The 19,763-nt window shown below is 36.6% G+C and overlaps 10 protein-coding genes across 10 annotated transcripts in view; 6 read left to right on the top strand and 4 right to left on the bottom strand.

The window, feature by feature from the left end:
• The window catches only part of VTP21DRAFT_10426 (uncharacterized protein), a gene marked incomplete at both ends in the record, with an annotated part of 2,029 nt that extends 1,159 nt beyond the window's left edge, over window positions 1-870 (top strand). Inside the window, 4 exons of the mRNA XM_069389761.1 lie at window positions 63-230; window positions 300-506; window positions 571-677; window positions 738-870. Of these exons, the coding sequence (XP_069253049.1) occupies window positions 63-230; window positions 300-506; window positions 571-677; window positions 738-870 (615 nt within the window). The remainder of the gene's footprint in view (window positions 1-62; window positions 231-299; window positions 507-570; window positions 678-737) is intronic.
• Window positions 871-1,679: 809 nt separating this feature from the next.
• Window positions 1,680-4,003, top strand: VTP21DRAFT_10425 (uncharacterized protein; the record flags this gene model as incomplete). Its single annotated transcript, XM_069389760.1, has 10 exons — window positions 1,680-1,847; window positions 1,914-2,102; window positions 2,164-2,349; window positions 2,427-2,565; window positions 2,639-2,772; window positions 2,842-2,935; window positions 2,994-3,121; window positions 3,192-3,371; window positions 3,453-3,746; window positions 3,806-4,003. 10 exons carry the CDS (start codon window positions 1,680-1,682, stop codon window positions 4,001-4,003), a joined length of 1,710 nt encoding a protein of 569 aa, XP_069253048.1.
• Window positions 4,004-5,430: 1,427 nt separating this feature from the next.
• VTP21DRAFT_10424 (uncharacterized protein) lies at window positions 5,431-5,926 on the bottom strand (the record flags this gene model as incomplete). Its single annotated transcript, XM_069389759.1, has 2 exons — window positions 5,431-5,607; window positions 5,732-5,926. The coding sequence occupies 2 exons, from the start codon at window positions 5,924-5,926 to the stop codon at window positions 5,431-5,433; spliced, it is 372 nt and encodes a 123-aa protein (XP_069253047.1).
• A 157-nt stretch (window positions 5,927-6,083) lies between these two features.
• Window positions 6,084-7,081, top strand: VTP21DRAFT_10423 (uncharacterized protein; the record flags this gene model as incomplete). The annotated part of the gene is made up of 5 exons (XM_069389758.1): window positions 6,084-6,473; window positions 6,544-6,592; window positions 6,668-6,761; window positions 6,825-6,863; window positions 6,928-7,081. The coding sequence occupies 5 exons, from the start codon at window positions 6,084-6,086 to the stop codon at window positions 7,079-7,081; spliced, it is 726 nt and encodes a 241-aa protein (XP_069253046.1).
• Window positions 7,082-7,703: 622 nt separating this feature from the next.
• VTP21DRAFT_10422 (uncharacterized protein) lies at window positions 7,704-8,324 on the top strand (the record flags this gene model as incomplete). Its single annotated transcript, XM_069389757.1, has 3 exons — window positions 7,704-7,706; window positions 7,770-8,168; window positions 8,235-8,324. 3 exons carry the CDS (start codon window positions 7,704-7,706, stop codon window positions 8,322-8,324), a joined length of 492 nt encoding a protein of 163 aa, XP_069253045.1.
• A 176-nt stretch (window positions 8,325-8,500) lies between these two features.
• On the bottom strand, window positions 8,501-9,343 carry VTP21DRAFT_10421 (uncharacterized protein; the record flags this gene model as incomplete). The annotated part of the gene is made up of 2 exons (XM_069389756.1): window positions 8,501-9,157; window positions 9,221-9,343. 2 exons carry the CDS (start codon window positions 9,341-9,343, stop codon window positions 8,501-8,503), a joined length of 780 nt encoding a protein of 259 aa, XP_069253044.1.
• Window positions 9,344-9,533: 190 nt separating this feature from the next.
• On the bottom strand, window positions 9,534-12,039 carry VTP21DRAFT_10420 (uncharacterized protein; the record flags this gene model as incomplete). Its single annotated transcript, XM_069389755.1, has 8 exons — window positions 9,534-10,000; window positions 10,064-10,178; window positions 10,235-10,900; window positions 10,970-11,263; window positions 11,329-11,419; window positions 11,481-11,638; window positions 11,696-11,841; window positions 11,901-12,039. The coding sequence occupies 8 exons, from the start codon at window positions 12,037-12,039 to the stop codon at window positions 9,534-9,536; spliced, it is 2,076 nt and encodes a 691-aa protein (XP_069253043.1).
• Window positions 12,040-12,679: 640 nt separating this feature from the next.
• On the top strand, window positions 12,680-15,811 carry VTP21DRAFT_10419 (uncharacterized protein; the record flags this gene model as incomplete). The annotated part of the gene is made up of 14 exons (XM_069389753.1): window positions 12,680-12,781; window positions 12,849-12,986; window positions 13,042-13,153; window positions 13,216-13,519; window positions 13,577-13,745; window positions 13,804-13,876; window positions 13,935-14,218; window positions 14,276-14,410; window positions 14,478-14,670; window positions 14,737-14,892; window positions 14,951-15,051; window positions 15,111-15,210; window positions 15,274-15,488; window positions 15,551-15,811. 14 exons carry the CDS (start codon window positions 12,680-12,682, stop codon window positions 15,809-15,811), a joined length of 2,343 nt encoding a protein of 780 aa, XP_069253042.1.
• Window positions 15,812-15,975: 164 nt separating this feature from the next.
• On the bottom strand, window positions 15,976-17,510 carry VTP21DRAFT_10418 (uncharacterized protein; the record flags this gene model as incomplete). The annotated part of the gene is made up of 7 exons (XM_069389752.1): window positions 15,976-16,096; window positions 16,158-16,397; window positions 16,462-16,633; window positions 16,694-16,949; window positions 17,017-17,121; window positions 17,182-17,248; window positions 17,308-17,510. 7 exons carry the CDS (start codon window positions 17,508-17,510, stop codon window positions 15,976-15,978), a joined length of 1,164 nt encoding a protein of 387 aa, XP_069253041.1.
• Window positions 17,511-17,793: 283 nt separating this feature from the next.
• Window positions 17,794-19,635, top strand: VTP21DRAFT_10417 (uncharacterized protein; the record flags this gene model as incomplete). The annotated part of the gene is made up of 11 exons (XM_069389751.1): window positions 17,794-17,928; window positions 17,992-18,093; window positions 18,157-18,217; window positions 18,293-18,380; window positions 18,449-18,485; window positions 18,559-18,597; window positions 18,675-18,774; window positions 18,847-18,957; window positions 19,019-19,104; window positions 19,168-19,242; window positions 19,297-19,635. 11 exons carry the CDS (start codon window positions 17,794-17,796, stop codon window positions 19,633-19,635), a joined length of 1,173 nt encoding a protein of 390 aa, XP_069253040.1.
• Window positions 19,636-19,763: the final 128 nt, after the last annotated feature.

Genomic DNA, 19,763 nt, shown 5'->3' with positions numbered 1-19,763 from the left:
CAGGCATGATGAAACTATCTATACTTCACTCTGATTTATATTTGATTATTTTTCATCATTAGTATCCGTTTGAACTCGACATATTTCAAAAGCAAGCCGTGTATCATCTTGAAAATGGCGATTCTGTCTTTGTAGCCGCCCACACTTCTGCTGGAAAAACCGTCGTGGCAGAATATGCTATATCACTAGCGATGAAGCATATGACTAAGTATAATTCGCAAGTTTTTATGGTATTTAGAAATCATAACGTTTATAAGGATTGAACTATTTTTAGAGCAATTTATACCTCGCCAATTAAGGCGTTATCTAATCAAAAGTTCCGTGATTTCAAAAACACCTTTGATGATGTAGGGATTCTCACCGGAGATATCCAAATTAATCCAGAAGCATCTTGTCTAATTATGACAACAGAAATTCTGCGCAGTATGCTGTACAAAGGAGCAGATTTGATCCGTGATGTTGAATTTGTTATATTCGACGAAGTCCATTATGTGAATGATCTCGAGGTATGGAAATATCATATGAATTTATATTGGTGAATTTTTCAACGAGCATTTTCTTCAAAATTAGCGAGGAGTGGTTTGGGAAGAAGTCATTATCATGCTTCCTGCCCATGTTAATCTCATTTTACTCTCTGCAACTGTACCGAATACCAAAGAATTTGCGGATTGGGTCGGGTAATCATCTATTTTGATGAAAATGATTGATATATTTAATAATTTATATTGTCTATTCAGTCGAACGAAGAAGAAAGACATTTATGTCATTAGTACACCCAAACGCCCTGTACCACTTGAACATTTTCTTTATGCAGATAAACAACTGTTTAAAATTGTTGATGCAAAGAAACAGTTCCTTACCCTTGGGTAATATTATGATTTTTCTTGGTATAGTATTAAAAATTAATGTTTCTTCTACAGATGGAAGCAGGCGAACGATGCCTTATCCAAACGAGAAAAAGAACTTAAACTGATAAATACACATGGGGCGCGCCCTGGAGTCCGCACAGGAGGAATCGGTGGGCATACAAGCCATCATAAGACGATGGAGAAACAGGTATTAGTTTCATTTTCTATTATCTTTCTCACTACGAAAGGACATATTTATTTATAATTTATTTATATTTAGGATCGCAATTTGTGGATTCATTTGACTGGTTTCCTTAGAAAAAAGGAGTTACTTCCAGTTATTATATTTACTTTCTCAAAACGTAAATGTGAAGAATATGCTGGATGTTTAAACAATGTTGATCTGTGTACACGATTGGAAAAAAGCGAAATCCATGTATTTATCGAGAGGAGCTTATCTAAATTGAAAGGTATACTCTATAAATAGCTTCAATCTTGTATTATTATTACATTGAGATTTATATCTCATAGGTTCCGATAAGGAGCTTCCTCAAGTAATAAGAATGAGGGAGTTGTTAGGTCGAGGAATTGCAGTGCATCATGGTGGTTTGCTACCCATTATTAAAGAGGTGATTTAGTTAGGTCGGGTGTATATCAATTCTTGTGGGCTCACTGTTTGGCTTTTAGATTGTTGAGATTTTATTTGCAAGGGGACTTGTCAAAGTTCTTTTTGCAACAGAAACATTTGCAATGGTAAAATTGTTTTTCGATATATTATAAATCGAGATGAAGTCTATATATATAAATGTTCATATTTCATAGGGGGTAAATATGCCAGCTCGTACTGTTGTTTTCTCTGGAATACGCAAACATGATGGTCGAAGTTTTCGCGATCTATTACCTGGAGAGTATACTCAGATGTCTGGCCGTGCCGGTCGACGCGGCCTTGATGCTACTGGCGTGGTTATTATTGCCTGCTCGGGTGAATCTCCACCTGATGTAAGTTTTATTTATATTATTCTTTAATCCAATCTAAGAATTCACGGAATTTTCTACACTCAAAAGAGCCTGACACTTACAAAGATGTTACTTGGTACTCCAACCAAATTGGAATCCCAGTTTCGACTTACCTACAATATGATCCTTAATTTGTTACGAGTTGAAGCATTAAGAGTAGAAGAGATGATTAAGCGCAGTTTTTCTGAAAATGCAAGTCAGCGTATGCTCCCGGAGCATCAAAAATTGATTAGCGAGGTAAGATTATTATCTGATACCCTACTCGTAGTGCATTATTACACCCGCGAAATATTTTTAGAATGAGTTATCACTTAATGCACTGCCAAAAGTGAATTGCGCTGTGTGCAAAGAAGATATATACAAGTTTTATGACATTGCCTCGCGTATCACGGCTCTCCAAAGCAGTCTCATGCACACAATAATTAACACAACTCACGGAGTAAAAGCGCTTTCTGCGGGAAGGATAGTTGTCATTAATAACTCGGTGAGTTTTTTATTTTTAAATATTATTCAAAAAATTTAAGTTATCATATTGACATCCAGTTATATATATAAATTTAGATACATCGTAATTGTGTTGCTGTAATATTGAAATCTGCTATGGCTGCCGAACTTGAAAAAAGTACGGACTCTTCCGACTCTTGGAGGAATGAAAAAGCATTTTATTGCATGGTGCTAATAGATAAAAGCAAACTTAAAAGTACTCATTATAATTATCTTCACTGATTTATTTCAACGATTTTACATATACTCTTATATTATTTGCTCTACAGACCACAATGCAAACGATGTTGCGCTACCATTTCCTCCCAATTATATATTTGTGCCAGAATCTATTTTAGTGGGGTATGAAATTATCTGTGTCTCGTATACAAGTATTGTTGCTGTAACAAAATATTCATTTCGGGTAAGGAATATTCGTATTATTAACACTATCAATTTGCTTAATTAATGACCATATTCATTTTGAGCACAGCTTGACGCAGAGGTAATTCTTGAAAGATCTGATACCGAGGAAATGCTTCGAGTTCAGCAAGAGCTTTATGAACACGCTAAGAATGTTGAGCAAAGTAGGAAGAAATATTAATCTATATAGCTTCAATATTTATATTGTATCGTATATTTCAGATCTGCAAGAAACAGATTGGTCCAAGATACGCCAGCTTAATTTCCAGGAATGCTTAAAGGAGAAAGAGTCACTTATGAAAAAAACCATTGGTTTTTCGTGTACAGAGTGCTCTGATTTTGATGAACACGTAAGTCTTTGCATCGCAAATATGTGATAAGAACATGACTTTTACTAATCGATTGCGGCCGATTCTCTAGTATTTTTTAGTTCATGGCGAGCGTTTGCTCAAACAGCGGATAGATGATCTACGTCATTCCCTATCGGACCAGAATCTTGAATTGCTACCAGATTACGAGCAACGAGTGGAGGTCTTAAGACGACTCCAGTTTGTTGACGCAAATGACACGGTTCAACTCAAGGGGCGAGTAGCATGCGAGGTAATTTTTCTAAAGCCTTTTCAAAGCTGATTCAGCAGTTAGCTGAATTAATCGTTTCAAACCCATCTTTGAATATGATAGATCAATTCTGCCGATGAGCTGATCCTTACCGAGCTGATTTTCGAAAACACACTTGCAGAGTTTGATCCTGCTGAGATAGTGGCGTTACTTTCTTGTTTTGTATTTCAGGAGAAGAATCCCAGTATTCCCAATCTTACTCCTAAACTTGAACGAGGTCGCGATATTATATTAAGAATTGCATCTCACTGTGCGCAAATACAACAGGAATGTGGTGTTTTTGCTCATGGGGAAGAAAATCTTTTTGGGCTTAACTTTGGATTAGTGGAGGTGGTGCATGAATGGGCAAAGGGCATGGTAAATCGATTTAAAATATTTAAATGTATTCTGTTGCTTAACGTTTATGTGTGGTATAGCCATTTAAATTTATCACCGACTTGACAGACATTTTGGAGGGATCTATTGTTCGTTGTATTACGAGACTTGACGAGACCTGTCGTGAAGTGCGTGGAGCCGCGCGAATGATCGGAGACACTACTTTAGCTAAAAAAATGGAAGAAGCCCAGGGAATGATTAAGAGGGATATAGTTTTTGCTGCCAGTCTCTATTTTTAATTTGGAGTACAATTATAATTTTTTTAACCAATTCTAATAGAAATCAGAGAGTTGTTGAACAACCTAATGGTTCTTGAAGTTTTTATGCTATTATTATCGTTAAACTGGCGAGAGTCTATTTATTGTCTTACGAGAGGAACATCAGGCAATCACCCCCTCAAAAAATTATGAAAAATTCAAAAATAAATTGAATGCAAAAGAATGATAAGTATACTATTCAACAGGTATCGAGATAAATTGAAATTAATCTCGGGATATTTGACTATGCAAAAGAAATTTGAGAAGGGTAATATTTTACACTGGAAAACAAAATTGATAATATTATGACTTAGTAAAATTATTTAGAGACTGGTTGGTTCACAGATGGGATTCTTTGCATGAGAAGAGCTTGATGGATACGACTAGGGACAATGCCAAATAGGTTTCGAAATTATCCCAAAACAGTATTAAAACAAAAATTACCATTTGAGCTCTTGGTTTTCTCTAGCCATCCGATCCAATTCAACAAAGAGATTACTTTGGACCTTGGATATATGCTCGATATGTTGAATTGCTATTATTAGTGTCACTGGATGAGACTAAAAGTCGCAAACGGTATTCCATAATATGAGTTACTTCTGTGAAGAAGAGCAGCTTTAGTCAATTTTTTGTTCATGCAACCAGGTAAATGTTGCCGAAGTTCATTAATGCCGTTTTTAATCTGAGCTCTGCGCTTTTGTTCCGATTGAATATGGGCTTTTCACCTGAGCTCAGCATTTATGATTGCACTAAATGAAATATGTATTTAATTAACTAATATATACCAACCGAGTTAGAAGAGTGAACAGCTACTTTTTGTTGCAATCATTCACGTCGCTTGTATTTTCCAGAGATATTTTGACTCTATTTCGTTTGCGATTTCCTGCAGGTTTTTGTTCATAAGCTTCTCTACTATATTGATGCACATGAAGCTGATCAACATTCGAAAAGGAAGTCATAGCATGTAATGGAATGTATTTTTGTTCCGCATTAAAATGAGACATTTTAAAAATTGTAAATGAACACTTCAGAAATAATTTATAAAAAGAATAGTAAAGAACGAAATTAAATAAAAATTCAGACAGAAGTTTGGTGATTTAACGTGTATATGGATCAATTGTTGGATAAATAGACTTTCAACATTATTCTTTCTATTTTAGGTAGGTGTACCCAAAATAATGAATTAAAACCTGCTATAAAAAATTATTACTATATAAATATCTATAAGGGATTCACTTAGGTCATTTTTGTATGTGTGCAAGTAAGCATTTGTAATAATTAACTAATTTCTGTGAAAGAAATTTATGGTTACTCTACACTCGTATTAAGTTTTATGCATTTTGCGCATATATATTGATATATTGTTATGTTAATTATTCTATTTCATCTTAACAATATCAAATATTCAACTAGTGAGCATCTTGTCGATGAGCGATATAATTAATTGCTTGCTCAACCGTCTTAATTTCATCGGCATCTTTATCAGGAATTTCTACAGAGAACTCCTCTTCGATTGCCATCATAACTTCCACGGTATCTAGCGAATCGAGTCCTAGATCGTTGATGAAGTGAGAATTGGCATTAAGCTAATGACCGAAAATTAAAATAGCATTGTTAGTATATTGTATGAAAATTAAAAGTCGTATTCTTCAATAGAAAAAATTTGAAGATTAAGAAAATAAAAAACTGAAATTATCATATTCGCTTTACCTTATTTTCATCCACTTTATCATAAGATTTAAGTAGATTCAAAATTCTTGCTTCAATATCTGACTGTGAGAGGCCACTACTGGCAGAGTATAGCCTTGTAAGCAATACTGGAGCTAAACGAGCAGTACGTGAATAGTTAAAGGCTTGACGAAAAATGGAGTGTCCTGCTGGGCGGAAAGAAGTGAAGCGATTCATCTTTGGATTTTACTAAAGATCACCGAAGCTGAGGACTAACGCGCTATCTTTGTTTTCTCCTTTATTCTAAGCCGCAAATTGTGATACAATGGCGCAGTATTTTGTTTCTTAAATTATTACTTGCGATCTTGAAATAATAGCTCTCTTCATCTAAATTATGTCCTCAACTCCAACCGATATCCGTAACCAAGTCCAAGATTTCTATGATAATCTTGCCCGAACTGCTGATGAACTTATACATGTACGGCTTCCATCAAAATTATTGGAGCTTAACAGAATTCTAGATGAGGAAACCAAAAGCGGTGGTCTTTTTGACATTGCTGGAATTGAATTGGTTAACGGCTGTAATGAGGAAGAACCGAATAAGAAGCGTAAGCTTAACTCTTTAGTAGCAAACGAAGTACCATCCGAAAACCCTTCAGCACATATATATCTCCAACACGCTGATTCGAATCCTCGCACGACTCGTCTCCTTGAAATGTTGAAGAAAGAGGGAATGGAGCTAGTTGAGACATTAAGCAAAATCAGACTCTGGATTCATCTTCAGGTTGAACGATCACATATCTTTTGTCTAATTATGATCTTTCTCTCAAATTTCTTGTAATTTTTAATTTAAGATGCCACGAATCGAGGATGGAGATAACCTAGGGGTTTCTATACAAGAAGGTATTTGATATAATATTTGATTTTGTTATACGAAGTTTACCAAGATTTGCACGCAAATCAATTAATGTCATATAGAGGTTGTATCTGAGCTCGCACGTGCCGAGGATTCTGCCGTTAATATACTAGATGCAGCTACTAAACATTATGCCACGCGTGCCAAGCTTTCATGGTAATGATTTCACCAGGCTGTACCAGATTAATTTGAAATTTAACTCTTTGCTTTTTCTTTTAGCAAACTGATAAAATACCCAAATGTGGAAGATTATCAACGGTATGAATTGGATTATTTAGTGTAATACATGTTTTATTTATAAACTCTACCTTTTTTTCTATAGGTCCATTTCCTATCTTGATCAGAAAGATTTTGTTAATTGGCGATTAAGTTTTGAAGAAATTCGCAATTCATATGCAGTTCTTTATGACTCTATTTTAAAGAATCTCGAGAAGATTAAAAAACCTAAGGGCAATAACTCTACCCATCTCTATTAGCGTGTATCCTCTCAGTTTTATGTATCTTATATATACAATATAAATATACATATACACCAGTCTAAGTACTTTCGCATCTTTTGTTTGTGTATTTTTTTTTTGATATAGAGTCAGTTATCTGATGTGAATAAAAAGTTAAACATTTTACATAGATTTTTAAAAATTTGACTTTTTTGGTACCAAAAATTTAGGCAAACTTACAGATATCAAACGAACATCTTCATACATTTCCTATGAAAACACATGCTCATATAACACTAGAATGGCAGGTTGTAGCCATTTTGCACAAAAATGATGCGTATAAGCCAAAATCATGCGTAGCGATGAACTAGCTCAAGTTTAACTCTGAACAGAATATTTTATTGCGAGCAATTATATAAATACGATAAACTAAAATTAAACTAAAATCTGTAGTCAGTAATTTAGGGATTAAAAAGTGCAGGTTAGATATATTTTCTTATTTCTATAATAATAGGTGTTTCCATATTGGTAAATATTTCATAAATTACGCGTTTTTGAGCAGAAAATTTATACGCGGCTGATTCTTCTAAAAGTGTCACCATCTCTCTCCTTAAAAAACCGATCGTGCTCTTACACAAACGAAATTATTAGGAAATAAGTAATGGTAACTAGGTTTAAAATTGTTTATTAGGACGACCTTCACTTACATTTGATATCTGGTTTTAAGTCTGCTCGTCAGCACCGGAAACATCGCACAATCCGCCAAAATTCCAATGTCTTTTCGATGTTTGATCAAAAGCAAATTATGGAATTTAAGGAAGCATTTGCTATGTTAGATCAGGATAACGATGGATTCCTTGATAAAGACGATTTGCGAGAAGTATTTTCTTCATTAGGGCAAAATATGCGCGATGAATATATCGAAAGCATGCTCAATGAAGCGCCTGGAAGCATCAACTTTACCATGTTTCTAACTTTAATGGGTGAAAAATTAAGCGGCACTGATCCTGAACATGAAATCTTGCAAGCTTTTGAATGCTTTGACGAAGATAAAAGTGGTCTGATTAATGCAGATGATCTTCGTGAATTTATGACTACGATGGGTGACAGATTCACAGATGAAGAGGTATGGATATACAAAAAGAAATTGAATTATGCAAAGCTGGACTTTAAAAGATATTTTGTGATATAGGTGGACATTGTGTTTAAAGGTGCTCCCGTCGATAGGCATGGCAATTTTAACTACCGTGAGTTTGTACGCGTACTGAAACATGGAGAATGATTATAACAAACATTCGTTTTCATTTTGCCATTAAATAATGTATCATTTGCTCATAATTGCTATCATTAAAAATAAGAAAATAGTTCTATTGCCCCTTGAGTGAAAGATAAATGAAACACTTCTATTAATTAGTTTTATATATCATAAAGAAAAGGGGAAAAACATGTAACTTCATCCTATGCTGATGCTTTCCAGGCAGTATATAACTGACACACAGATGCCACTGTACCAAAGATGCCAACCCAAACATCTGATATTAATCCTGATTCAATAGACCAATGTGCAGTGAGTGGGAGATAGCTAGCATTGATTACGGTGTTTAGTAACATTTGTTTTTTCTCCGTCTCCAAGCTTTTCATTTCATTTGCGACTTCTTCTTCATTCTCAAAACGTTTCAAAACAGCCCTTTTTCTTAGAAGCCACAGTCGATACTGCTCCCACAAACGTGCAAGCTCCAATATAACAGCTGCAGCCCAGAATCTGCAGCTCCATATTCCTATGCGATTAGTAGTGTTCTCTTTCATTGGGATTACACCATGTGACCCGAGCCAGTAGAGATGCTCAAGAGGATAGTAGCATACATTGAAAAGATTAGCCCATCTCTCCAACTCCAGATGTAATGCACTAGGTGGGGTAGAATGCTCTAGTTGATTCATATACTGTATCATTGGAAGAAGTCCATAATATCGTAGCAAAATTCGGAAATCAGCGATCGGTCCAGCTAGATTAGTTATTCTGGCATCTAGAGGTAGCGATTGAACATTAACAGTTTTGATAGCAGTGGATCTTCGACGCAGATACCAGATAAGTATTTTAGAAAAATACTGTATAAACTATTTCACATTGGCAAGATGAATTTTCAATTGTATGGGTGTGATTAGAGAACCATAATTTACCATCAAAACTTTATCTGTTCCGCGAACTGAGTTCAGGAAGCGGACTAGATGATCAAGAAAGGGAGTTTTAGGGCCGAGAGTTTTTGCAATTGCTAAAGGATGCATTGTATCTCCAGTGGACATAAAGTTTCGATGAGAAATAATGTTATCAGAGGATTTTGTTATAAAAAAAAGCTATATTTATCACATGCAGCTCATATTTAAAAGGCGGTAAATATCAAATAGCCAAAATCATATACTTATAAACTGAAAATAATATTAACTATCTAGACAATAAAGTCAAGTTCCCGAAACAACTAATTCAAACCTAGTGCTAGCTTATAGCACGTCTGCTATTTGTACTAAATAAAACCAATTTCTTTTTCCCATTACGATTAACAACCATTGGCTCATTCTCGGCTGAAGACTGAGGTTCTGGTGTGTTGGAGTCTGAAACATTGGAAACAATTGCGGGGGTGCCCCATACCGTCCGCGGTGCGTCAGATCTGTCAGTTTGCACAGTTCGAGATTGCGCAATATTGGCATATGAAGTCGCGGCATCCTCTTCCTCTGATAAATGAAATATCTCTGGATCTTGTACGGTAGAGAAGGTTTCTTGATCAAAAGCTATGGAAGCCGAGCTTGTGGGAGTATTACGACTGAACGAATCGTTGAAGTGTTGCTCATTGTAATGGTCCCGAGCTGTCTGTTCTAAACGTTTGCGTTCCTCAACAACAAGACGACGACGCTCCTCCTTTTTCGCTTTCTCTTTACGACGATTACGGCGTTGTTTGAGCTCATCTAGAAATAAGTTAATTCAGTGCACTTGATGATTGAAGATTACAATCTATCCTCAATATTTACTTGCAAACCCATTCAGAACTTGATTTGATACAATTCCTTTCAAATCTGCCTCTATAAATGTGACATCGCAGCTCAGAGGAAGATGCGAAAGATATTTGCATTTTTTACGCAACTCCTATTGTCGTAATATAAATTAGGTATAAAGTAGGAAAAAAAAAAGATAGATCTAACCTCATTCATTGTTGACTCCTCAACTCCGCACACTTTGATACTGATTTCATCCGGAAAATTTTCATATGTACCAAAATGTTGCTTGAGGATGCGTATATCGAGAGGATGAAGGTATATATATTGCCCATCTTCAGCCTGGAAATAGTAATATTCGATCGTCGACAATTTTGAAGCGAGTCCTGTACCGCGCTTCGATTCATTGGCTTCGTGTGTGGAATGTGGATGTTGCTGAGAAGCGATGAGATGGTAAAATTCGGGGGCATTTTCAGTTGTAGTTGTTTCGGTGCGCGAATAACCGCGTTGAATATTTGTGGGCGCAGTGGCCTCCTCAATCATTTCTTCTGCATAACGTTGCAGTTCTAAAACTTCGCTATTGGTCCCTGAAGCTACTAATGCAAGCTGATCGCGAACAAATCGAGTGGCCATCTCAATATATGGAACTTCAGAAGTATCACCCAAAGCATTTGCCTCAAGGATTGTGGCATTTAACTCAGCTATATCGCGCTTGAGTTGATCAGTCATGTACCCGCCAGAAGCAAGCATAAATTTCGAGAATATGAGAGCATCTGGTGTAAAGTGCCAAGGAGGAGAATCATATGCCTCAATGCGATTTTCTTTTTTAGGTTGAGGCCAAGTCGGAGAACGAGGAAGCGCGATTGTTGAGGTCTTTACAAATTAAATGAAGAAAGTTGTTAGAACATCTTGAAAAAAAATTGTTAAATACGTTGATAATACCGAATGGCGCAACATTAGACGCATGGTAAGTCTTTCTCCACTATTTACGAGCCCACCATCTCCGGCTTTAATTTGTGAATGAACTTTCCAAAATCGAACACATTTGAGATCTTTGACATAAATAGCGTCCCAGCAAATAGGGCACTTGCGCCAGGCTTTTTTAGTTTCATTTATGTCTAAATAGTGTAGGATGCATGGGAAGCAAAACGTGTGGCCACACTTTGTAATTCTCCCAGCACTAAGAGGAGTGGTAAGACATATTGGGCAATTTGGAGTTGTATGAGTGGGAACAATCTAGTACAGTGCAAATAAAATTTGATAAGAGTATGACTATAGATAAGTGATAATCTTCTGCATACCACTTGTTCCACGTCATTCCACTCCAGCCGAACATCAGGATCAAAAAGTTGTACAGCATAGCTGCCAGATGCTTTAACTACAAATCGAAAACTACGATTGATAAAATTCAGCAATAGGTTACGAATAAGAGAAATATAATTAAACATCATACTTCGCGTTCACAAAACGTTCCTTGTTAAAAGGTTGGTAATTGGAATTACGCATCCGCCGTGTTGGAAGATTTGTAGGCAGACGTTGGCGAGGCGGAAGTGAAAAATTGAGTAGATGATTCAGCGACACTTTTTCTTTTTTTGAAGGCGAACCACTCAGCTAAATATTGTAAATTATTAGCCACGGACGCATACTTATTATAATCTGATATTTTACCTGTGTAGAAGAATTATTCAGATTGGAATTTTCGATGTATACCTCTCTGTTTTGGCTGTTTTCGCCAGAGGATTCCTGCAAGATACTGGCTGGATTTTTCTGCTGAGATCGAGCAGCACGATATCGCGAAGATTTTTTAGTATTTTCTGAATTAGAAAGCAAAAATTAGATAACATCCAAGATATGATTTGATAAAGAAACCAACCAGCTTGACCGGTGTGAGTTGCCCCGCGCCCGCTATTAGGCTGGGAAGTAATCGCCGAGCGAGAAAATGAAGGACCAGTCGTAGGGTCTCTCTTTAATTGGCCTGTTGATGGTACAAACGGCGCAGCGTTGGCGTTCATTTTTTAGATTACTACCGCTAGGATGTTTAGAAAGTGCAATTCGACAAGCGCTCGGTAACAAATATATAGCGAGTGGATCAATAATGAAAAAGTGATCTGAAATAACCAGATCAAGCAGTAATTGTGGTGAAAGAATGCCCAGGAGGGTCGTCTTGTAACGCAGTAGAGCGACTAGCAAAAAACACGCGAGTGACTCCATTTATAAAGAGGCAGGGGTGATGTTCTCCATATTGAATAAATTAACAAGAATCAGAATTATCAAAAAATCAAGAAATTTATAATCAGAAAAATAGTAAAATTGAGAATAATAAAATAAAATAATTAAAGTAAATATGAATAAAATAGCAAGAAGAAATTTCTCCAGAATAAGGGAAAAAGCTTCTTGCTGAAAAGATATATTCAAAAAAGATGATGGAAATTCTCAAATTAATATCTGTGGTTGAAATTCTAAGAATATTCAACTTCTCTTTTTCCTTACGGAAGAGTAGCAGTAAAGAAACGATAAGAAACACACGAGGGGTAAATCAAAAAGAGGAGGCGTAGCATATGTTGAGGGCAACTCAATTTTATACTTAGCCAAGAAATCAGTTGCCTTTAATCTAATAGATACCACTTCTAGGCGAGATTATATATTTTCCTAATGGGCGGCGGGCCAAGCAATTCTCCAACACCACCCTTCAGACCGACATCAAATAATATGCATGAATTGGATGAGTTTTCGTTTCAGCTGTCGAATTTAGCGGTTAGTATTCTTCAATTTTTTCTTTGACTCTCATGATTGCGGTGGTTTTTAACTGCAAACTAAATAGATGGTTGACACTACTCGTTCCGAGAACCTTGAAGTTGATAGTCGTGTTCGCCTAGTTTTCTCTAAATCAAAGGTCTATATTCACCCTTCAAATGATGCTCGTGACAATGTGCCTGGTTTTTTATGTGTCGTAGAAGAAGTAATGGCAAATTCTTGTAATTTCTTTCAAGTTTCATTAATCACCATTATTTTAGTCTCCAGGAAAGTATTTGCTGGCATTTGTGCCTGAATCATTAGTTCCTTCCAATGACCAGGATTCGTATGTGCGCGTAGAGATAGATTCTGATAATGCAGATATTTTAAGAGGCAAATGAAAACCAATTTTTATTACACATGTCAGATTTATTGAGATATTTATTTTTTATTAGAGAGTTCTTTACTCATAACATCTCCTCTACTGTTACCATCATTTCATACTACAAAATACGGCTTTTCAATCCCATTTGAGGATATCCTTTCCATCCGTGTACTCCCACCATCGCTTTCACGGTGGTATGGATCTTTAATCGTTAATCGCAAGCTAGGCGATTCTTTAGGTCCACTATGGTTCCATGATGATGAGAGTTTAAGTACGATTGCCCACAATAAGCATCGTTATAACCGCGAAATTGCCCTCAAATGGGGGGGTGAAGATTTTATGAACTATTTGGAAAAAATTGTTCGGGTTATTAGGTATTAATTATAGATATTACATGCTTCATTTATTTTGTTACAATATTTTTATATTAGATCTGAATCCGAGTCGAATCTGTTTCTGATCGAAACTAAACGCTCTCAAAAACTTTCCCAAGGATCTACCATGGATAATACTTCAGGATTCCCGGAGACTTCTGTAGAGAGACAACAGACTAAACCAGCAGATAGCTACGAGCCTTTTCAAATGGACCCGCTTATGGCGGTATATATTTTTTTATAAAGAATTATATATCAAGTTATCAAACTAATTATGAGTTTAGGCAGTGAAAGAAGTACGCTGGAATATATTAGAAAGGTTTTCCAAAGTTGCGCGCTTTTCCCGAGATGCTGCTGGTAAACAAAGTGTGTATTGGAATTTATTGAACAATTGACAAACGCATTTTATTTATAGCTACCATTTTGGATCACCCATTTACGCGCCCTATTGTGCCTTTACTTCCTTCAGCAATACAATCTCTTTCGCAATCTGACCAAGCGCAGCGAGTCATGGAAGAATATGATAGTGCTCGAGTATATCTTGCGAAATGGGCTGCTGGTGCTGCTGCTCACTCTGCCGCTGAAAGTTCTCGCATAGCCATTGGTCATTCTGCTCTAGGCAACTCTAGTCATTTCTCTTTGTGGAGAGGACTTGAATGGGAGGAGGAGACTGAACTAGGAGTCTTCGAAGTGCTAAATGTAGTCATTATTGCCTTTTCTCTGCTAATTATATGACACTAAGTTACTATTATATAGAATGATTCTATTTCATCAGATTTGACGCATACTCGAACTAGTGAGCTCAAAGAAGATCAGTGGCTATCCTTTTTTGATGATAGCGGGAGGTTAAAAGTTCCGGTTACGGAGGTTCAAGAGGCTGTTTTTCGAGGGGTAAATTTTTTGCTTGTTCTGTGTAGAGTAGTAATTCTCTGAATATTTTTTTTTTTTTAATTTTCAGGGAATCAACAGCAGCTTACGAATCGAGGTATGGAAATATTTTCTCGGCATATACCCGTGGGATTCTAGCGAGTCTGAGCGTTCTGCTATACGTCGCGAGAAAGCAGAAAGATATTGGAAACTTAAGTCTATATGGTGGGATGACCCAGATGAGCGCCAGAAACCTGAATTCAAAGAGCAAAAGCATCGAATTGGTATGAATCTCTTATTTCCATTCAACAATTATCAGGTTCTGATTTCGATAATATATTTTTCAAAAGAAAAAGATGTTATCCGAACAGACCGCACTATTCCCTTCTATGCTGGAGAAGATATGCCTAATCCTGATCCCGAAAGCACAGCAGGTGGTACCAATATGCACCTTGAGATTTTAAAAGATATTTTAATTACATACAATTTTTACAATACCGATCTTGGTAAGAAATACTCATATTAGAGATATTCTTTTTGAACTAATCTAATTTGATTACAAAGGCTATGTTCAAGGAATGAGTGATCTTCTTGCTCCGATATTCGCAGTTATGGGCAATGAAGTTGATGCATTCTGGTGTTTTGTAGGATTTATGGAGCGGATGGTAAATTATTATTTTGCTGCTTCTCCACTAGCGTAACCTAAAACTATTGCTGCATCTAGAAATCCAACTTCTACCGAGATCAGTCTGGAATGCACTGTCAGTTAATGACAATGGACCACCTCATTCAATTCCTGGATCCGCGCCTTTATAAACACTTAGGTATAGATTGAACTATAAATCTCTTTAATTTTTACTTTTCTAAACAGTGTGCAATATAAATAGAAAAATCCGAATCCCTCAATCTTTTCTTCATCTTTCGATGGCTATTGATTTGGTTCAAACGGGAATTTGCATGGGAAGACGTAATGCGGCTTTGGGAAGTGCTCTGGTCCGATCATCTGAGTACACAATTCCATCTGTTTTTCGCGCTGGCCATACTTGAGCAACACCGAGACGTGATTATTGATCACCTGAAGGAATTTGATGAAATATTAAAGGTATTGGGCGTATGAGGATATCTACTTTGAAAAAAAAAAAAAACTAAAACGCCATTTATTAGTATATCAATGACTTGTCAATGACGATTAATCTCGAAGAGTCATTACAACGCGCTGAATGCCTCTTTTATCAATTTCGGAAGCTAGTAGGCATGGTGGAGGATCGAAGAATGCAAATTATCGAGCAATTGAATGAATTTGAAAGAAGCGATAGTGCGGATGATATACTGAAGGAGCGACTTCAAGAAGAAGAGCGTCGTCTACCAGTGATAAGCGATCTTTTAAAGAATCTTTTAGATCAAGATGGATCGAAGATGCATTAGATAGCATATGCTATAGTATTGAGCTTTTTTTTGGTATCCCATGTAATATTCTCCCTTCCATTTACTCAGCACGTATTTATATTTTCAATTTGATTTACAGATATTGTATTTTGAAAGTATTACTTGTAGTAATTTAAATAGAGTTTTTTAGGATTTTGCAAAATTTAGTTTGCATAAGCAAAACCGTATCTTTCCATAAAATATCTTGAGCATGAGTGGAAGTTACCATTTGCAATTGACTGGCGAATGTTCTCAAAGAACTGCGTATATTGATGCAAGTTGTGGCTATTGACAAATGCAAATTTTTAGCATATATCTTCTAATTTAAAATCAGTATAATCCTTACATCATCAATAGCACGTTCGCAAGCATTTCGTGTGTCTTAAGAAGATGATGGATGTAGCCACGCGAATGAGACTGGCACGAGTAGCAGTTACACTCAGCCATCAAAGGTCCAAAATTATTAGCATTAGACTCCTCCCAAAGGTTAATGGTACTTGTATTTGGGGTCTGCGATTTCAAGTTCAGGTGCGTTTCAAATACAAAAGTGAGAGCATGCCCTTTTGTAGTCATTTGGAATGCATAGCTAAATAAAAGGCAGAGAGATATAAATAAACATGAATAGAGGTGTATCAATTATATTTACTAACCTGGTATCAAACAAGTCAATTCCCAACGATATACCTATTAAAACGTCAACTGGGGATCCAAGCCCATAAACTAAACGAGGTTTTTCTTCCGGTAAACACTCGATCGAAGTTTTTAATAAGTCCATGCGCTCTTTAATAGTTCTTCCAAGTTTTGATCCATGCATTACAAAGCCTATCTTGGAAAAATTAGAATTACTCAAACATGGAAAAACTGTCAAATATTCCTACTTGCCTTGAACATTTCGGGATGCTATCTCTTTTGCAGACTTCCGCCGCTCTTCCACAAATTGTGATCCTACCAACACACCAAATACGTTCGTTGTGCTCTTTTTTAATTCTAAAAATTCGTCTAACCACCGAGTAGTACGTTCCACTGATTTTTGAACTCTCTTAACTGTAGGATCATTCTCAACCAAGACATCAGCCAAACCAGCACAGATGTCGGGTGAAAGGGTATTTATCATCTGTGAATATAAATTGACTGTAACCTATCAGCAAAAGAGAGAAAAGCATGGTTATACTTTGAAATGTGATATTTGTAAAAGAGGAAAATACTTGACGGGCTCCGCTATTCGTCATGGCAGAGACATAGTGTTTTGTATTAGTGGGAGCGGAAGTCGTAGCGTCAGGATCACGAACATCAGCGTATACTATATAATTCTGTAAAAACAGTACAAACATCAATAATTTTCGAGGTGAAGGATAACTTTTTTTGATCACCTCTAATTCTAAATACTTGTGAATTCCATGAGGAAATCCAAGCAAGGGAGGGGGCATAGAATCCAAACTAACAAATTAATCAGTAAAAATCTTCATAAATACAATATCAAGTGTTTTTGCACTCACAAGTGCTCTAGGGAAATGTGTACTGCTTCACAAGGGAGCCGCTGAAAGTTATCAGGGGTTAGATGAGGCACGGACCCACGGGAGGTATAAAACAGGCAACCTGGTGTTTGCAAGATTTTCTGCCGATCATTGACAGATAGTGCTAGCGTTCCCCGACGTAATGACTCTGGTGTTTTGAAAAAATTGAAGGAAAGTGAGGTCATTTTGTTAATTTATGCTTCTACCATTGAATAATTGTGGTTCCAAAGCAGCTTTGACAGGCTTGTGCTGTTTACCTTGAATCCACGTCACGGACAATTTTTCGCGAACACATTTATCTTCGCTATTTCGAACGATCATAGATTTAACACAAAAGATTTTAGTGATCGCATTCCTTTCGATATATATTTACGATTTATATATATTATTTTTCTTTTCTTTTCTTTTCTTCTTTTCTTTTTCTCTTCTTTTTTCTTCATTTCGTTTTTTGTGCCAAGAAAATAAAAAATGCAACGACACGATGAAATTTGCAAAACTCTTTACGTTGGGAATCTCGATCCACGTGTGACGGATGTGATGCTTCATCAAATTTTCTCCACTGTTGGTCCTATCGAGAATGTCAAGATAATTCCGGATAAAAATGTGATGAATTGATCAAAAATTATATTTAATTTACTGTCTTCTCAATATACATTCTTTTTGTAGTTCTCACATGGAGGCTTAAATTACGGATTCGTCGAGTATCATGATCATCGAACAGCCGAACAAGCGTTGCAAACGCTTAATGGAAGGAAAATATTCAATATGGTATACCTGCAGTTGTACATGCATAGAGGCTATTTTTAGTTTTACTTAACGATTTTTCAATAGGAAATCAAAGTCAACTGGGGCTACTCGACCCAGTCCTCATCCCGTAAGGAGGATACTACCTGTAAATATAAGCTATTTCCTTTCAAACGTGCGCTTCAGTGCAATATACTAAAGATTTGCTCTTAAATTATGATAGCTCATCATCATATCTTTGTCGGTGATTTGAGTCCTGAAGTGACAGACGAAGTATTATCAAAGGCTTTTAGCGCATTCGGAAGCATGTCGTGAGTTTTAGCACTTCCGTCCCCACAACTATTATGTAAAGTTTCATTACTATATGATTATATCTTAGGGAGGCCCGAATAATGTGGGATCCGAATACAGGAAAGGTACATAAGCGTGCTGTTGCTTTATGAAATATTGTTATGCATAACAACTTTTTTTTTTCTTTATCCATTTCAGTCTCGAGGTTATGGCTTTGTTTCTTTTCGAGAGAAGAGTGTAAGCAGTATTTATTTTTGATTTTGATGCTCTATAACTTTATAAATATTTTTTGGGTGTATTGTTAACCGCAAAAGGACGCAGAGCATGCAATTAGCACTATGAATGGGGAATGGCTTGGTAGCCGTGCTATTCGTTGTAACTGGGCAAATCAGAAGACTCAGCCTGAGCGTACATGTAAGTGTACTGGTTGTGTGCGAGCAATAGTTTGTCATCCCTTTGAAAATTAACATTTTTTTTCTCTAATAGCGCATGCTGTAGTCAATTCTTCGGTGCCGCTTACATACGAGTCGGTGGTCACGCAAACTCCTCAGTATAATACCACAGTCTACATTGGCAACCTTTCTCCCACTACTACTCGTAATTTTTATTGATTTATATATATCTTTATTTTATATATACCATATATTATTTTCATTAGAGGAACATGTTATCCCATTTTTTCAGTCGTTCGGTTATGTCGTAGATATTCGCGTGCAGGCAGAACGTGGTTTCGGTTTCGTCAAGGTAAATGTTAATGTTTTATTATATTATTTGTTATCATTGGTTGAAATTTCTATTCTGATAAAGATGGATACACACGAAAATGCAGCAATGGCTATAGTCCAGCTTCAAGGTTCAGTTATCAATGGGCGCCCGGCAAAAGTGAGAAATATATTTCTACGACTTTAAAGAATTATCTCACACGGATTTATGTAGTTATCGTGGGGTAAAGATCGTCCACCCAACGCACATTACTCTACCACTGGAATGTATACGATGCACGGAGCGTACACTACTTACCCTACTTATCCTGCACAATACACTGGCCAGCAACAATACACCATGGCTGGCCCGGAGTATGAACTTCCTCCTGGAATGAATGCCCCTCCTCCCTCAGTAGCTTCAATTGATACCGCGGCTACTGCTGTCAACCCCACAGGTTATGATCCTAATGCAGCGGTAGCTGCCTATGGTCAGTACTATGCTGCGGGTTATGGAGCTAGCTACGAAAATGCATCTCCGCATGGAACCCGTGCCTCACCCACCTACCGCTAATTCCCTACATTTTGTTTCTAAATGATGCTTCAATTTTTCGCTTCTTGTCTTTATAAACAAAATTGAATATTCCTATGTTCTATATAATATTTTGAGAGGGGAACACATTCTCGTTTTTTATGCTTGTT

Source organism: Calcarisporiella thermophila (assembly GCF_041956535.1).
Source record: "Calcarisporiella thermophila strain CBS 279.70 unplaced genomic scaffold VTP21scaffold_7, whole genome shotgun sequence".
NCBI lineage: Eukaryota > Fungi > Calcarisporiellomycota > Calcarisporiellomycetes > Calcarisporiellales > Calcarisporiellaceae > Calcarisporiella > Calcarisporiella thermophila.
The sequence above is the reverse complement of the archived record's forward strand: the minus strand, read 5'-3'. Positions and strand labels throughout refer to the sequence as shown.